The 17,498-nt window shown below is 48.1% G+C and overlaps 1 protein-coding gene across 6 annotated transcripts in view; it reads right to left on the bottom strand.

Annotated features, from left to right (window-relative positions):
- Positions 1-17,498, bottom strand: part of LOC105494232 (adenylate cyclase 1) — a 147,699-nt gene that overhangs the window by 47,372 nt on the left and 82,829 nt on the right. For 5 of the 6 annotated variants that reach the window (XR_011622355.1, XM_071095152.1, XM_071095153.1 and 2 more), the window contains exons 6-8: positions 13,168-13,326; positions 10,882-11,023; positions 8,482-8,637 (exon numbers count right to left, since the gene is read on the bottom strand). Coding sequence is in view for 5 of the 6 variants with exons in the window: in XM_071095152.1 (XP_070951253.1) it covers positions 8,482-8,637; positions 10,882-11,023; positions 13,168-13,326 (457 nt within the window). In the remaining variant the exon portion in view is untranslated. Of the gene's footprint in view, positions 1-6,021; positions 6,410-8,481; positions 8,638-10,881; positions 11,024-13,167; positions 13,327-17,498 lie in introns of those variants that run through there. The other variant, XM_071095156.1, reaches the window with a different exon arrangement.

Genomic DNA, 17,498 nt, shown 5'->3' with positions numbered 1-17,498 from the left:
GCCATAAAACAAAACTCAACAAATTTAAAACAATTGAAATCATACACATCATGTACTCTCAGACCAAAACAGAGTCAAACTAAAACTAGTAAGTTAGATAACAGGAAAATTTCCAAGCATTTCTAAATAATCCATGGGTCAAAGGGGAAGTCTCAAGGAAAAAAAATACAGACATATATATATATACTCATCTGAATGAACATATGCCAAAATCTACGGGATGCAGCTAAAGCAGTGCTGAAAGCTAATTAATAGTACTAAATACCTATATAAGAAAAAAGAAAAAGTCTCAAATCGATAATTTAATTGCCATGTTAACAAACTAGAAAAAGAAATGCAAAATAGACTCAAAGCTAACTGTAGAAAGGAAATAACAAAGAGAAGAATTCAATAAAAAGAAAACAAAAAAAAAAAAAGAGAAAATCAATGAAACCAAAAGCTGGTTCTTTGAAAATATCAATAAAGTTGGCAAATCACTGCAAGGCTGAAAAATAGGAGTGAAAAGACACTAACAAATTTAGAAATAAAATGAAATTTTACTACATACTGTGCAGGCATCAAAAGGTTAATGAAGGAATATTATAAACAACTCTACACATATAAATTTGACAACTTAGATCAAATGAACTATTCTTTGAAACACAACTACCACAACTCATCCAACATAAAGGGTAAATTGAAAAATCCTATAATTTCTAAAGAAATTGACTTTATAATTTAAAAATTCCTGAAGAAGTAACCTCCATGCCCAGATGGTTTCACTGACAAATTCTAGCAAATGTTTAAAGAATTAGCACCAGTTTTAACCAATCTCTTCCAGAAAATAGAAGAGGAAGCAACACTTCCCAAGTCACTTTATAAAGTCAGTATTACCCTGATACCAACACTAGACAAAGATAGTACAAAAGAGAAAACTAAGATAGTACAAAAGAGGAAACTACAGGCCAATATCCCTCATGGATGTAGATATAAAACAATCTAACAAAATATTAGCAAATAAAATTCAGCAATATATAATTCGAATTTTATAGAATAAACAATAATAGGGATGAAAGGCTGGTTAAATACTTGAACATCAATGTAACCACCAGATGAACTGGTTAAAGAGGAAAGTCAATTGATACAGAAAAATCATTTGACAAAATTCAATACCCATTCATGATAAAAATTATCAGAAAACTAGGAATTGAGGGGGAACTTCTCCAACTTGATTAAGAACATCTACAAAATGCCTGTAGCTAACATCATACTTAATCATGAAAGACAGAACGCATTCCTTCTATGATCTGGATAAAGTACATGATGTTGGTTCTCACCACTTCTATTCAACATAGTGCTAAAAACCCCAGTCAGTGCAATAAGGCAAAGGAAGTAAACAGCATACAGATGGGAAAGAAAGAAAATTGTCTCTAGTTTCAGATGACATAATGATCTACATGGAAAATCCCAAGGAATATATATATATATACACACACACACACACACACACACACATATATATATAAATCTCCTAGAACAAATTAGTGAGTTCCACAAGGTGACAGTATAAAAGATAAACATAAAAAAATGGTACTTCTTTATACTAGTGATGTAAAAAGGAAGACCAATATTAAAATGTAGTATCATTTATAATCACTGAGAAAAATGAAATACAAGATGTAAATCTAACAAAACATGGCGAGATCTCGTATGCTGAACACCTCACAATGCTGATGAAAGGAATCAAAGAAAATCTGAACAAATGAAGAGGCATACCACATTCATGCAAACAGAAAGGAAAAGGGACTAGAATAGCCCACTTTTCTTTAAAACAATAAAGTAAGAAGAATCACTGTACCTGATTTTAAGACTTATACAACTACATTAATCAAGACAGTATGGTGTTGGCAGACAGACAGATAAATAGATAAATGGAACAGAATAGAGAACCCAGAAATAGCCTCACATAAGTATGGCCAACTGACTTTTGACAAAAGTTCAAAAGCAATTCAATGAAGGAGGGATAGCTTCTCAGCAAATGGTGCTGGAGCAACCAGATATCCATAAGCAAAAATAAAATCTAAAAAATAAGTGAAACTTACACCTTATAAAAAATGAACTCAAAATGGATCATAGATTTAACTATTAAATGTAAAACTGTAAGATTCTTAGAGTAAAATGTATGTCAAAATTTGGGGACTTGGGCTATGTAAAAGGTTTTTAGATATGACACCAAAAACATGAATCATAAAAGAGAAAAATCAATACATTGGTTATCTTCAAAACTGAAAACATCTGTTCTATGAAAAGACAAGCTACAGACTGGGAGAAAATAATTGCAAACCACATCTCTAACAAAAGAATCATTTCTAGAATATACCATGAACTCTCGAAAATGAACAGCACAAAAAAAATCAAATAATCCAATTAGAAAGCAGACAAAAGACATGAACAGACAGTTCACCAAAAGGCAAGAGAACATATGGATAAAAAATGAGCACATGAAAAGATGCTCAACATCCGTAGCCATCAGTGAAATGCAAAAATAAAATCACAGTGAAGTATCACAACATACTTATGAGAATAGCTATATTTAAGAGAGAGAGAGAGAGAGAGAACACCAAATGCTGGTGAGGATGCAGAGGAACTGGATCCTTCATACACTGGGGATGCGGATATAAAATAGACACTCTGGAAAACAGTTCGGCAGTTTATGAAAAAAAATCTAAACATGACCCATCAATCACACATCTGGGCATCTATCCTAGAAGAGTTAACGTGTATGTGCACACAAAATTTCACACAGCAATGTTTATGGCACCTTTATTTGTGAAAGTTAAATACTGGAAACAGAAATGTCCTTCAACAAGCAAATGGCTGAACAAACAGTGGTCTATCCATACCATGAAGGACTATTTAGCAATGAAAGGAAGGCCCTATTAACACACACAACTTGGATGGATCCCAAGGGCATAATGCTAGATGAAGAAAAAGCCAACTTCAGAGATCACATACTGTATGATTCCATTGAAAGGGATGATTCCAGGTAAAAACCTCCATATTCAAGGGGAAACTTTGTCCTGAAGCTGGAGATGAGGAAACCATGCTCAGAGTCCTTGCCAGTGCAAATCTCTGCCGCACCCAGTAGCTTTTTCATTGCCCATTCAGGCTACAACCCCAGACAAGCAGACCTTGACTTGAGTCTCCTGCCGGTCACTGGTTATTTACCTGAGGTTGGGCTTGTTCAGAAGACCAATGGTCAGTATCAACTGCTCCCTGGTCTGATAGTTCTGAGAGTTCACGTGAAAGGTTGATGGACACAGATCCACCTTGAGGTCAGGGCTGACGGACACATGTCCAGCCTTAAGTCGGGGTGGATGGACATGGGTCCACCCTCCAGTTGGGGCAGATCCACACAAGTTCACCCTCAGGTCAGGGACTGAAGGACACAGGTTCACCCTCAAGTCAGGGACTGAGGGACACAGATCCTCCCTGTGGTCAGGGCTGATGGACAAAGGTCCACCCTCAGGTGAGAAAATGATGGACACAGGTCTACCTTGAGATCAGGGAATGATGGACACAGGTCCACCCTCAGGTCAGGGAATGATGGATCCAGGTCCACTCTCAGTTCAGGGGCTGATGGACACGAGTTCTCCCTCAGATCAGGGACTGAGGAACACAGATCCTCCCTGTGGTCGGGGCTGATGAACACAGGTCCATTTTCCGGTTGGTGCTAATGGACATGGATCCTCCCTCAAGTCAGGAGTGATAGACACTGGTCCACCCTCAGGTCAGTCACACCTCCAAACCCTGTCACCACCCAGCATCTTCTGCCTGTCAGCTCACCTGCTATGTCCTAGGTTACTGACTGTCCTCCACAGTCATAAATCACAGTCCTGGGCTGTGACGGGCAGCCACGAGAATGGCCAACACATTGACAGGAAAGTGGCTGTCCTTCAGTGAGTAGATGATACACACATCTCCGAAAGTGTACCAGGAGGAGCCCAAGGCCACAGGGATGGACAGGAAGGTGAGGCTCCTACAATGTCAAAAGAATCCTGGAGGATGCAGTGATATCACTGACCATATTAACAGTCAGAGGGGGAACCACCAGGCTAAGCATCTTAATACCTACTCAAGAGTATTTTCTAAAATTCAACATCCACTTATCAAAAGAAAAAATCCAAAAGCTAACTCAAAGGGATCACTTTCTTGAAATAATTAGCCATATACTATTACTCCTAACCCAAAGCATCACAATTAGTAGTAAAACCCTATTTAACTATTATAGCCAGAACAAAAAAGAATGCCCACCCTACTGCAATCATTTAACATAGGATGAAAAAGAGAAAGCAAAATTATCACGATTTGAAAAACATACTATTGTAGATCCAAAAAATGCAACAGAATTAAGTAAAACATTATTGCAATCAGTTTCAAAAAGTGTGGCCCAAACAAGCTGAAATTTTATCTTCATTAAATTCAGATAGATATGGTAGAAGTTATATTTTTTAAAAATTCCTAGCCATGTTTAAACAAAATGCCCAGGAGATGGGGTAGGAGAGCCCCTAGGTGGATCAGAAACAGAGAAGAAAAGACATTGAGCATTGAGCATACCAGTGATTTTTTAAACCATGCTAAAACACAGAGCTGACTCCATTAAGGAAACCAAGGCTCAGGTGCATCGGTGGTGGGAGCGAGCACAGCAAGTGCTTGAGAGAGAACAATTTGGCAACAGCTATCCGAAATTAAAACAGATACACCATTTAATCCAGCAATTCCAGTACAAAGAAATACCCCAGGCTATCCTCGTAAGATGTAGTAAGACATTTGTGAAAAAAGGATGTTCACGACACCAGTAGACATGAGACCAACTTCTAGAAATAAAAGGCCCCACCAACCAACAAGCCAGTGTTGAAGTCACATCCCTCCCTCCCTCCTGCAGCGGGAGGCCATCCAGCCACTTCGAAATTACTCCAAGATTTCTAAAGTCTGTCACCTAGTGAAAAGAGCATGGACGACAAAATGATAAACTATTTGCATTAATCTCTGGTGCACACCCAAATTGTTTTTCTAGAAGGAAATACAAAATGGCAAACATCTTGGAGGACTTAATTTTTGTATCATGTGTGGATGTTGCTTTTATTTTTTAATTCAAGCTTAAATATTTAAGAAGAGAAGAACAAAAGCAGCACTCAATAAAAAGAGAGAGAGACCGAACTGGGAGGCTTCTGGGTGTACCTATTAGAGGAGACAACTGTGCTGCCAGGTATTAGGAAACTGGAATAGAGGCGTGTCCCACGCTGACTCAGGCAGGCAACGTCATGTTCCCCACCTGGTGAGCCCAGTGGGCGATGAGCATAACAACCCTAACAGGCTGCACACACTCAGGCAGACACTTGACTCTCTGGATTCCACTACACAAAACCATCAGAGAAGTAAACGTACTTTCATGACCAAAAGCTCTGTCCACGATTTGCTTCATTTAAACATAACAGAAATAAACTAAATATCAATGGAGGTTAAGTAAATGGTTTCTCTTGAGGCTGGAAATCTATATAATGATTTTTTAAAATCATATTTTTTGCCACCATAAAAAAGAATGAGTTCATGTCCTTTGCAGGGACATGGATGAAGCTGGAAACCATCATCCTCAGCAAACTAACACAGGAACAGAAAACCAAATACCGCATGTTCTCACTCACAAGTAGAAGTTGAACAATGAGCATACATGGACACAGGGAGGGGAACATCACACATGGAGGCCTGTCAGGGGGTGGGGGAAAGGGAAGAGAGAGCATTAGGACAAATACCTAATGCATACGGGGCTTAAAACCTAGATGACGGGTTGATGGGTGCAGCAAACCATCATGGCACATGTATACCTACGTAACAAACCTGCACGTTCTGCACCTGTATCCCAGAACTTATAAAGTAAAATAAGGACCAAAAAATCATATTTATGATAAGTATTTAATACTATAAGAAAATGTTTATGATATATTTGCAAGCAAAAAAAAAAAAAAACAACGAGCAACCAAACTGCCTGTGTATCATCAACTTTATTTAAAAAATACAGACACACACACTTAAGAAACTGGAAGGAACAAAATGTTCATGATAGCTTTTTTGTGGGATGGTAGGATTGCAGATAAATGCTTTTCATTTTCTCCCTTGTGCATTTTTGTGTTTCTCCATATTTTCCATAATCAATTATGTTTACGATCAGGAGAAACTGCTGAGAGAAGAAACAGCTGGCGTGAATGCCCTGGGGGGTAAGGGCTGATGGCAGGAGCTCATCCTTGCAGCACTGGTGACAGTGGCTGTTGGGCAGGACCTGAAGCTACGTGCACAGTTGCCCCCGTTGCAGGGTGGGAGACCAAATCCCCAGGAGGACGTCCAGGCCACTCAGTGAGGGATGGATCTGAACCTACAGGAGAGGCATCAGATGTGTGGGGTCTGACACATTTTCTCTGCTTGACCAAATTTCAGCCAGGCTCTGAAACTTCTCCTAGGCCCAGTGGTGCACTTCCTTATAAAATCCAGTTTTAGCAGGAACACCCCACCCTCAATATCCTATCCCCCTCCTATCTGATCAGGTTCCTCACCCTCCACCAGCCCCCAGGGGAGGCCTGATCACCTAGACTTGTCTTCAGCAAGAATCGTGCTAGGTCAGTTGGCCAGAATCCCCTTACCCCTATGTTTCCTCTCAGAAATTTTCCATCCACTGACCCTCACTACCCTCCTTCTGTTAGGAGCTGAGTCCAGTCTCTCCCCTCAATAGCACAACTCCACTGCCACTGCTGGGGTTCCTATGCCATAGCTATGGTCCCACATACAGACTGTCTTACTGTGTTTTAGCAAGTGTCATTGAATAATTTTTTTTTTTTTGAGACGGAGTCTCACTATGCCACCCAGGCTGGAGTACAGTGGCACGATCTTGGCTCACTGCAACTTCCACCTCCTGGGTTCAAGCGATTCTCCTGCCTCAGCCTTCCGAGCAGCTGGGACTACAGGCACGCGCTACCACACCTGGCTAATTTTTGTATTTCTAGTAGAGATGGGGTTTCACCACGTTAGTCGGGCTGGTCTCGAACTCCTGACCTTGTGATCCACCCACCTTAGCCTCCCAAAGTGCTGGGATTACAGGCATGAGCCACCAAGCCCACCAAGCTGGTCAAATAATTTTCTTTAACAGCTCCTGCCCTCCTGGCAGAGACTGGGCCCTTGTGCAACACCGCCACCTAGAGGCCAGTCCCCACTGCCCTGGCTCCCACACCCCGGAATGAGCACAGCTGGGGAACAGGGACCCTGAGGAAGAGGACAGTCTGAGGTGGTCCCAGTCTGTCCAAGAGCCTTAGCAAGCCGTTCCCCTGAACTCCGGACACGTGTGCTCACAAAAGCAGCGCCAAGGTCACAGATGGCACAACGCACTCTCCCACCTGACGCCTAACTCCAGCTCCAAGGCTGGGCTCCACCAAACGCTGACACTGGCAGGCCTGGGCTGAGTCTGGAGGTGCGGGTAGCAGAGGCGGAGAGAAGAGAGTGGTAACAGGCCCGGACGCCCACAGAGGGTGACTGCTGCAGGTGGGGACTGCTGTGTGCACACAGACTGCACCTATTCCTCTCGTCCTAGGCATCCGCCCTACTGGGACTACCGCAGACATCCCTGCAGAGACCACCTGCCTGTCGTGCCCCATCACCACCTTTGATGCCTCCTGCAGTGGAGACGCTATTCTCCTCCCCATTTCTGACTTGCTTTCACTCATCACAAGGCAGCGGCAGTAGGGAGCCCTGTCTGGGGGGCAGATGGTGATGAAGGAGTGACACTGGAACTGTAAAAGCCCAGGCTTCCAGGCTCGCCCTGCCCACAGCACCTGATGCAAAGCTGGGAAACCTGGAGTCCAGGGGTAGGGAATCAGGTGCTGTGGGCAAGGGGTCAGAGGTGGAGACTGCTGAGAAGACAGTGTTTTGGTGTTTTGCCCATCTGGACGTCCTGGGTGGGCTGCAGACCGAGAGTAACAGGGGAAGGCCATCTGCAGGCAGTGCACTCCTGCACAGAGAGGGAGCCAGGAAGCCGCACAGGCACAGACAGATGAGGCATAGGCTTGGACGCTGGGGGCAAGGATGACAGGTGGGTAGGGCCAGGCTTAGTGTGACATCCACCTAAGGAGGGAGGGTCCAGCACATCTGCCCAGAATGAATACCCTCAGAGGCCATTTAGACAGCAGATGGGGAATTTTAGCTTGGATTTATGGATAAACACAAATAAATACATAGATTATGGATAAATACAAAGAATGCCAAGGAGCAAAAAAGTACACTATAATGACTTTTGTAGGAAATAAAAAGTAGCTCAGCTCTGAGCAGCATTTACAAGATTATCCACATGTAAACAGGGAGTTCTGATCTAGCCAAATCGCACGGGGTCCATATTGGGAGGGCAGGAGACAGATCAGTCCCTGGCAGCTCTAGCATGGCAGGTTCCCTGGCTGTTCCTACCTTGTCATCGTCCTCGCAGGTCATGACATTGGAGAAGGGGATCTCGGCCTTGAACATCTTTCGGCAGTGCATGAGCTGCACCAGCAGGTAGCAGACAGTCTTGAACTTCATCCTCTTGGCCGGTTTTATATCTGAGAGAATCAGGCCTGGAAATATCTGTTCAAACACACAAGGGGCAAGAAGAAATGCTGTGAATGAGACACATTCTGCCTCTCGGGCTGGGAATGTGATCCTGACAGCTACAGCCACCCCAGGGCACTGGGATTCATTTGCTCGGTGCCTACTTCACGCCAGGCATAGGGGAACGTGCCAAGAATAGAGCAGCAAACAAAACCACAACCCACGTCCAAAAGTTTCGATTCTCAAACCACACCAAAGGCCTCTAAAAGCCAATGTGATGCATGGAATCCTGAAGCAAATTTGGGGGAGGCTAGAAGCCCTGGTCAGGAAAGACAACCAGGGCTTGAAATAAAGGTCTTTGCTACCTCATTCAGCTTCCAGTATATCCCCTTCTACGGACACGGAAATAAATCGCATGGGGAGGATGGGGAGGGCTGCGCAGTGCACCCAGCTGAGGCTCAGAACCTCAATTCCCTCACAGTCCTCATGTTCTGGGTGAAATTCCATCTGTAAAATCGGATGAACATCACCCACTCACCCCTGGGGGCCTTCTCAAGGTCAAATGAGGTGATAGGAAAGTGGGACCCCATGAATGCCCCACTGTCATTGCTCCTCCTGGCCAGCCTGGCTTCTGAGGGAGGCCAAAGTTTCTGCACCCCCACAGCAGCTCTGACCCCACCTCCTCTCCAGAAATGCGGTACTCCTTCCTTGGCCTCACTGCCTACCTCTCAACTTCACTTTCTCTGGCCCCTAAAGGTAGGTACAAATCTCCACTCTTCAAAACAACAAAACCCCCTTCTTCTGAGCATTCTCACTCTTCCCCTCCCACTATTCAAGATTCTCTAAAGTGGGGCTGTATACTGTACCTACCTTGTCACCCCCTTTCACCCTCAAACTACAGGACTGGATGCTAGTGTCTCTGTCAATGTGACAGAGCCCAGGGGCCTGCATCTACTGGGGTGCACAATGACTAGCTCCCATAAATGGTTCCTTTAAAAAAAGCCAACACAGTAATGGCTCTGCACTCTCACCTGAGCCATCGACCCTCCCCTGAGCCTGAACCCCTCACCTGAGCCATGAACCCCTCACCTGAGCCCTGCACCCTCACCTGAGCCATGAACCCCTGACCTGAGCCCTACATCCTCACCCGAGCCCTGCACCCTCACCTGAACCCTGCACCCTCACCTGAGCCCTACACCCTCACCTGAGCCCTATACCCTCACCTGAGCCCTGAACCCTTCACCTGAGCCCTGAACCCTCACCTGAGCCCTGAACCCTTCACCTGAACCCTGAACCCTTCACCTGAGCCCTGAACCCTTCACCTGAGCCCTGAACCCTTCACCTGAACCCTGAACCCTTCACCTGAAGCCTGAATCCCTCACCTGAACCCTGAATCCCTCACCTGAGCCCTGCACCCTCACCTGAACCCTGAACCCTCACCTGAACCCTGAACCCTGAACCCTTCACCTGAACCCTGAACCCTCACCTGAGCCCTGAACCCTCACCTGAGCCCTGAACCCTCACCTGAACCCTGAACCCCTCACCTGAGCCCTGAACCCTCACCTGAACCCTGAACCCTTCACCTGAACCCTGAACCCTCACCTGAGCCCTGAACCCTCACCTGAGCCCTATACCCTCACCTGAGCCCTGAACCCTCACCTGAGCCCTGAACCCCTCACCTGAGCCCTGAACCCTCACCTGAGCCCTGAACCCCTCACCTGAGCCCTGAACCCCTCACCTGAACCCTGAACACCTCATTTGAGCCTGATCCCCTCACCTGAATCCTGCACCCTCACCTGAGCCTGACCCCTCACATGGACCCTGAAAGTGACTTGATCACTCTTGATCATGTCCAGATCACTTTTCTCTGGGCAGGGTGACCTCAAGTGCCCCATGTAAGACGGTAACAGCCTACCTCTGTGCCCAGCACTGCTCGGTTCACAGAGCTCCCCATCCCTGGCCCCCCTGCAGGGTTTCATGCCCACTTTGCAGGGGAGGCAGTGAAGGCCCAGGGAGGGGAAGGAGGACACAGAATGGCCTGCCCTGAGGTGACCCCAGATCTCTGACTAGGGGTTCCGGCTCCCTTACCTAGACCCCTCCCCACACCATAAGAAACAAGACCCAGGACAGTGTTAGTGGGGACAACTCTCCCCATCTTAGCAAGTTCACAGCCCGGAGAAGCAGTGCTTGGAGAGGAAGCAGGAGGAGTCACATCTGTAAAGCTCTGCACAGGCCCAGCAGCTAAGGATCAACCAAGTAAGGGGGGGCTCTGGTGCCTACCTTTCGGCGATGGGATGGCACAATAAAAAAGGTTTCAATGTTATGAGTTTTCAAGAAACTGTTCCTCTCATGTCCGTAACCTGGTTCTACCTCGTAGTCCCCATTCAAGCACGCTAGGGTCGTCTTTGTGATATGAACCTTCCTACAAAAGAAGGAGGCAGAGGCCGGATGAGTGGGGAGCCACTGTTCAGAATCTGCAGGGCCTCGCCAGAGGGGAAGGGGCGCAGGCAGAGGCTTCCCTGCACCAGGGCGGGCTCCACAGGGAGTATTCACGCTCCCATGCAAGTCCGTCCATGCCAGGAGGGCGGGCCCAGGCAGAGGTACAGCAGGGCCATCAGGAACCATGCCCAGCAGGACAGCAGGGATGACTGAGGTGGGGGACACAGGGCCAGAGGGAGAGCAGAGGAAGCAAGGGAGAGAGAAAGAATATGTCAGGACTTATAAGGGAAGTTGAGGAAAAAGTGGCAATGATTTGAAGAAGAGAAAGAGGAGAGGAGACATGGGAGTCCCTCCCAAACCACGGTCTGGTCTGGTCAGCACAAGGAGTGGGCAGACCCCACTGGGTAGCAAGAAGTCAGGGGTGGCCACGGTGTTCACACACGAGGTGGGGTGGGAAGCAGGGTGGTGAGAAACAGGCTGTGGAGCCCAGGCGTTCACGCCTCCCCAACCAATCTTCTGGTGAGGGCAGAAAATTCCCCCACAGTTGGCATTGTCTCAGCAGAAAACTCGAATACCCACAGTCTCTGCTCCTTAGCAGGGAACGCCTGAGCTCGCAGGTTTATGGGGCGAGAAGCAAACTCCTCAGCTTCCAAAACCATTCCCTGCAAACCCAATTCTTCACTTCACCGCACAACCTTCTGAACTCCTCGCGGGGGAAAAGCTTGGGATTCATAATTAAACTCTAAGGCTGGCTGAGGACGAAAGCAGGGAGCCTGGCTCAGATGGGAGGCGGTTGAAGGCAGAGCTGCCATGCTCACTGGGATCCTGAGAGGGTGAGGACAGGGCTCGAGAGGTCATGAGGCCTTTCCCAGTAGTGGCTCCACCAGGATCCCCAGAGGAGCAGGGGAGTGGGAAAGGGAGGGACAGGGAGGGACTGCCAGGCCAGGAAGAGGAGAGGTTGCAAAGGGGCCAGAGGGCAGCATAGGCAGGTTCTCTGACTCCAGCCTCAGCTCGTCCCTGGGCTGCCCCATCTACAGGGACCGATTCCTGCCATCAACTCAGAGTGCTTGGATCCCCAGGCCCAGTCCCTGCTGGGATGCTCTCTGGGTGCCCCCATCAGCAGCTCCCATTGGCCTGGGGCAAGCAGGGCACTCATGGAAAGCCTCAACCTTGCTGCTTCCTGCCCCTCCGGAGGGGCCCTGGAAGCACCTGGGGACACCGTCACCCCCATCAGCCTGGCCCTGAAAAACAAAGGTCACCGAGGTTGTCTGGAAACTTCCAGGCACCACAGTCTCCAGAAAGGCAAGTGTCTGTGCATTCCTGTGTTCAGCTGATGCCTCATCAGCAATGGAGATAGCAGCTGCATAGCCCGGCCTCAGGAGCCAACAGGGAGAGGAAAACGCCAGTTCTCACTGAAGCCCCTACTTTATGCTGAGCCCAGGGCACACTGCGGAGCGGCCAGTGTTCTGCAAAAGTTGCCTGCTGAGGGGCAGCCAGCGTTCTGGAGAAGCTGCCTGCTATGGTAGCCACTGCGAGATCATACAAAAGGGAGATTACAGGACCCGGGGGTGGCAGAGGGGTGCATGGAAATCTTCCTCAAGATAAGGCTGAGCCTGCCATGGAGCACAGCCGTCAACAGCCCGCAGCACTTCTCAGAGAGCTCAAAGAAGGCATCATCTGTGACCCAGATGTCCATGAGCTCCTAGATGGCTGTGTGGAGCTTGGGGGTGGAGAAGGAGCTCTAAAGTCCCAGCACTTTCCATTTGCATATTTGAGAAAATGAAACCAAAGACAGCAAAAAGAGAAGTGATGCAGTGACAATAAGCCATGAGGACAGCACCATACCATGGGCAGAGGTCCCCACACGCATCTGCTCTAGCCTTCTGGTCCCATGACAGCTTTTTGTAGATGTGCGCCAGGCTCAGCTGGGCCCAGCACAGAGTGGCAGCCAGGCTGGGTGGAACGCCCACCACAGGGAGACTGGTTGGCAGGTGTGGCTGGGACAGGCAGGCTTCACTCACACAAGTGCCCTCAAGAGCACAGCCCAGGACCTGAAGCACGGATTTAGCCCAGGGGTGCACAGCCACCACCCACCTCCCTCCCCTCCCCACCCCATCCCCGACTTACCCTGGCAGGCCAGCGGCTTCCATGACATTGGCCAAGGTCACATCATTGGACCACACGTCATACTGCCACTTGCGCAAGCCCAGGACACCACAGAGGACCCTGCCCGTGTGCAGACCCACACGCATGTTCAGGTCCACCTCGGTGGCTTCAGCCACGGATCTGCAACACAGACACAGAGCGTGGGGCTGGGGCCCACCTTGTATCCACCCAGGCGCCACCTTGCTCTGCATCGCTAGGCTGTGAGCACCATGGAAGCTGGGGCCTTGTCCTTGCTGCATGTGGCCTGAGTGTGGAGGTCTCCTGGCATAGTCAGTGGACACAGTGCCTTCCTGCCCACCTGTCAGCTGAGGGCCTTAGGCAGGAGGGGTGGCTCTGGCCCAAGCTCCCAGCCAGCTCACACCATGTCCACACCAGACCCATGAGTTCCCTTCATGGCCTCCTAGAGGGCCTTCCCTGCCCAGGGCAGTCCCCAAATCCCAGGTGGACCTGGTCATTACCGTGGAGTGTGGCATCATGACAGTTCAGATTAACATAGGGCTCTGTGAGGCCACTGCTCCCTCGCAGGGACCCATGCCTGCTTGCCAGCCAGATGCAGATAACAATCCGCTGGAAACATCCACAGAATCTGCAGCCCAGGCATCAGGCTTCCCACCCCTTCCTGACGCACAGTCGACCTTAGGCCTCAATACAAACTTATCGTCAAGGCCTGGACGCCACATCCAGACATGACAGCCTGGTGACATGAGGGGCATTCACCAGGAGCCGGGGTGGGGACAACAGAGTGCGGCAAGGGGCATTAGGGAAGGGAACAGAGACAGAGCAGGTGGTGAGAGAACTGAAGGCTTCTGGGAAACCCCAGGCCAGCCTGGCCGAATCTAGATGCCCATCTCTATGCCTCAGTTTCCTCGTGTGTAAACCCAGTTCCAGCTAAATTCACTTTGACAAGCTCTGAAATCATTTAAACTCTAACCCAGTGCATCTTAAGGCTTAAGAGGCCAACCTCCTCTTTCTATTCCATCCGGGATGGAAATACTAACAAAAGTTCCAAGAAGGACTGAGGGGCGGGCCATCATGTGGTGACAGCAAACCAGCTCAGCCTGGAGTCCCATTCTGGAGGCCTCTGTGTATCACATTTGTCAATAACAACACGGTACGTGCAAGGCATGGCTGTGCCACCCACCCGAGAAGACTGCATGTGGTTTACCTTCACTCCGACTTCCCACTGGGGCCTTCCTCCTGGAGCTCCAGCCAAGGCTCAGGAAGCACCTGCTCAGCACAACCCCACTGCTTCCCCGGCCTCCACTGAAACCCTTGCCAGCCGCCCGTCACTACCCACTTCATCCTTACAAGGGCCTGTCCTTGAAAACCACAGCACTTGGAGGCCCTGGCAGCCACTCCAAGGCAGATGGCTGCCCAGACCACAGAATCACACAAGTCCCAGCGCAGATTTCTGAGTTCAGAAACCTCAGTAAACTCAGAAGTATGCATGCCAGCGATTTACAGTATGTGGAAGTTAGACTACTGATATATCTTTAATACCTATGTAGTTTTATATATTTTGAATATACTTTTTTATTTAACTTTTTTTCAGTTGTTTGCCAATCTTCTTTGAGCACTGAAACCAAACGCTGAAATAAAAATTTATTTTTCAAAATTCACAAAAGGAAATGAGTATGGGAAAATGTAAATAACAAAACATACTAATAATGTTTTTGTGCACTGGTAAGTGTTTGTACCTCTGAAGCCATGAAACGGTAAATGGCAAGGAGACCTCTGGGACCCATGCCCACCTTCATCCCCAGATCCCCTTGAGCTCACCAAAGCTTTAGGCTCCCAGCAAGTGGCACCTCGGCCAGCCTCCAACCAAATCCACGCCACCACGTTCTACCAATACTCTCCATCTTCCATCTTTCCCAGTAGGTTCTGCCTCAAATATCTCAATTCTTGGTAACATCAAATCTGCAGTTAACTGAACAGTTACTTCTAAAAGAATGATGCATCCAGAACTGCTCTCATAGTAACTCCTCCTGGTCTCACCATTCCTGGGATGCCCAAGTTGGCTTTGTCTAAATCCAACAGAACCTTTAACTTCATTTCCAAGGAACAGAATTTCCACGGACTTTCTTGGCTTTATTTGTACTATGTTTTTTCTTTATTTGTGCTCTCAGGTTCTTATTTATCACACGTGTTTTTTAGGCAGAGGAAAAGTCTGACATTTGCCCACCGCCTACAGCCATGACCTTGGTCCTCTGAGCTGGACCCCAACAGGAAGGAAAAGAGGAAGTGGCCCATCTTGGGCAGAGGGGGCCACTGTTGGCCCCTTGGCATGAGTAAATTCTGGCAGAGCTGAAACCTAGTCACGGCTGCACTGAAGCTCGAAAGTGAAAGGACAGGTGAGCACACATTCATTCATTTGTTCAATGAACGTCTATTGAGCGTCAGCCATTATTTCAAGCACTGCAGCTATAGCTTTGCATACAACAGGGGCAAAAAAGAGGAGAGAGGACACTATAGAGGCTGATTTACCATCACCTAGGCAGAATTTCTAGAAATAACAACAACACACACGCCTGCAGCAGCCTCCAAGCCCCCATCCTTGTGTGGTGGGAAGGGTGGGGCAAATGGTTTCAGCCTCAGGTGGTTCAAGCTCATCCCCTCAACTTGGGCTCCTCCCTTCCCCACCTAAGACTCAGTTTTCCCATCTGTAAAAATGAGCTTCTCAGTCTAGAATATAAAGATTCAGAAGTTCCATGTCCCCTAAAATTTTAGGGAAAACCATGTGTGGTGGGTGTAGAAGTATGCACACAGGCATCACCTCTCCCACAGAAAATCCATCCCTAAATGTACCAACAGGTCTGGCTCTGAAAACTAGAATCCAATAATTAGAGGAAGTAATCCTCCAAGTTTCTCCGTGCTGAGAAACTGAAGCACGCTCCATGGCTCACACACAAGCCCCCTTGTTAAAAAGTAAGGTACTGTTGGGGACAGCCCAAGTGCAAGGCAAATAAGGTTAGCAGGCATCCCTTCTCACACAACCTCCAGGGATGCAGGCTGGGGGACAATCGAGTTCTACTGATGACTGCAGCACACACAAGCTGAACCTAGCAGCTCAAAAGTGGGTCAGGGAGGAAAAGCACATGCCATTTACTTCTAATTTAATTCAACGTAGTAAACCAAAAATACACACTGCCAGCAAGGCATCTCAACTGAGTCTATTTAGCAAAAATGGTGGCTTGCACACTTGGTGGTCATGTGGAATAATGAGGTTCCTGTTCAAAATCTGATTCACGGTTTGCCTATCACCTGTGATGGACAAGGCTTCCCTCATGAAGTGGACAGACAAATCCACATTCCTATGGGTACACAGAACCATGTGGCTTCAGACAGAATCCTACAGAATCGGCCACCGGCTCCCTCTTTCTGGGAGTTGATGAATCAATACTTGCAGCGGCTGCTAGAACCCAGTCTATGCAGGCCCATTTAATCTGAGATCTCATTAAATTAACAAAACAACTCAGAGATGCAAACACTATTTCTCCATTTTACTGCAAAGAAAATTAAGGACTCGAGGAACCTGAAGCATCGCCTGAAGTATGGGAGCCAGGAATCTGGCAGGTTCCTGAAATCAGACGCCCCTCAGCCCACTCATGAAACACAGCAGCTGGGGATGAGGTGGCTGAAACCATACGAAAGGCCATTTTGGTAGGCCAGAACTGGCTGGCTAGGAGCAACTTGCTAGGGTGACCTAATACTCAGGGCATCTCTGGGAGAGGAGCAGAGCTGGTGGTGTGTGTCAGAGGAGAGGGATATAAGCAGAAGAAGGTGGGTGAGCACAGACCTCACACAGAGCAATATCTCAGTGGGGGAGAGGGACTCACTCAAACCTGAGTATCCCCCAAGGCAGGCCCCAGGGAGGGGTTCAGGCCTCACCTGACTTCACCAGCAGGAGAAAACGCCCCCTTCTTTCTGCCCCAAGAGTGTCACACATGACTTCCATGTATGTAATACAGAGAGGGAGCATTGGGAAGCCTCAGACTGAGCCTCTCATCGCATGGAAGGTCAGAGATTGACACAGGGACTGATGTACTGCCTGTGTCCCTGCAGCCTGGGCATTGCAGGGAGTCCTGCAGAAATCCCATTGGAAATTCAAGGTCAAGGACTGGTCCCAAATCTCAGGACACAGGGCCTGGTCTTGTCAGCCTGGCTGCAGCAGCTGGGAGACTGGTCCTGCCACCCTCATCTTTCCAATGCTCTGTGGGCTCAGAGACAGGATGTCATGAGGTGGAAAAGGCCAATTTACAGAGGGGGAAAACTGAAGCTCCAAGACAAAA

Source organism: Macaca nemestrina, chromosome 4, assembly GCF_043159975.1.
Source record: "Macaca nemestrina isolate mMacNem1 chromosome 4, mMacNem.hap1, whole genome shotgun sequence".
NCBI lineage: Eukaryota > Metazoa > Chordata > Mammalia > Primates > Cercopithecidae > Macaca > Macaca nemestrina.
The sequence above is the reverse complement of the archived record's forward strand: the minus strand, read 5'-3'. Positions and strand labels throughout refer to the sequence as shown.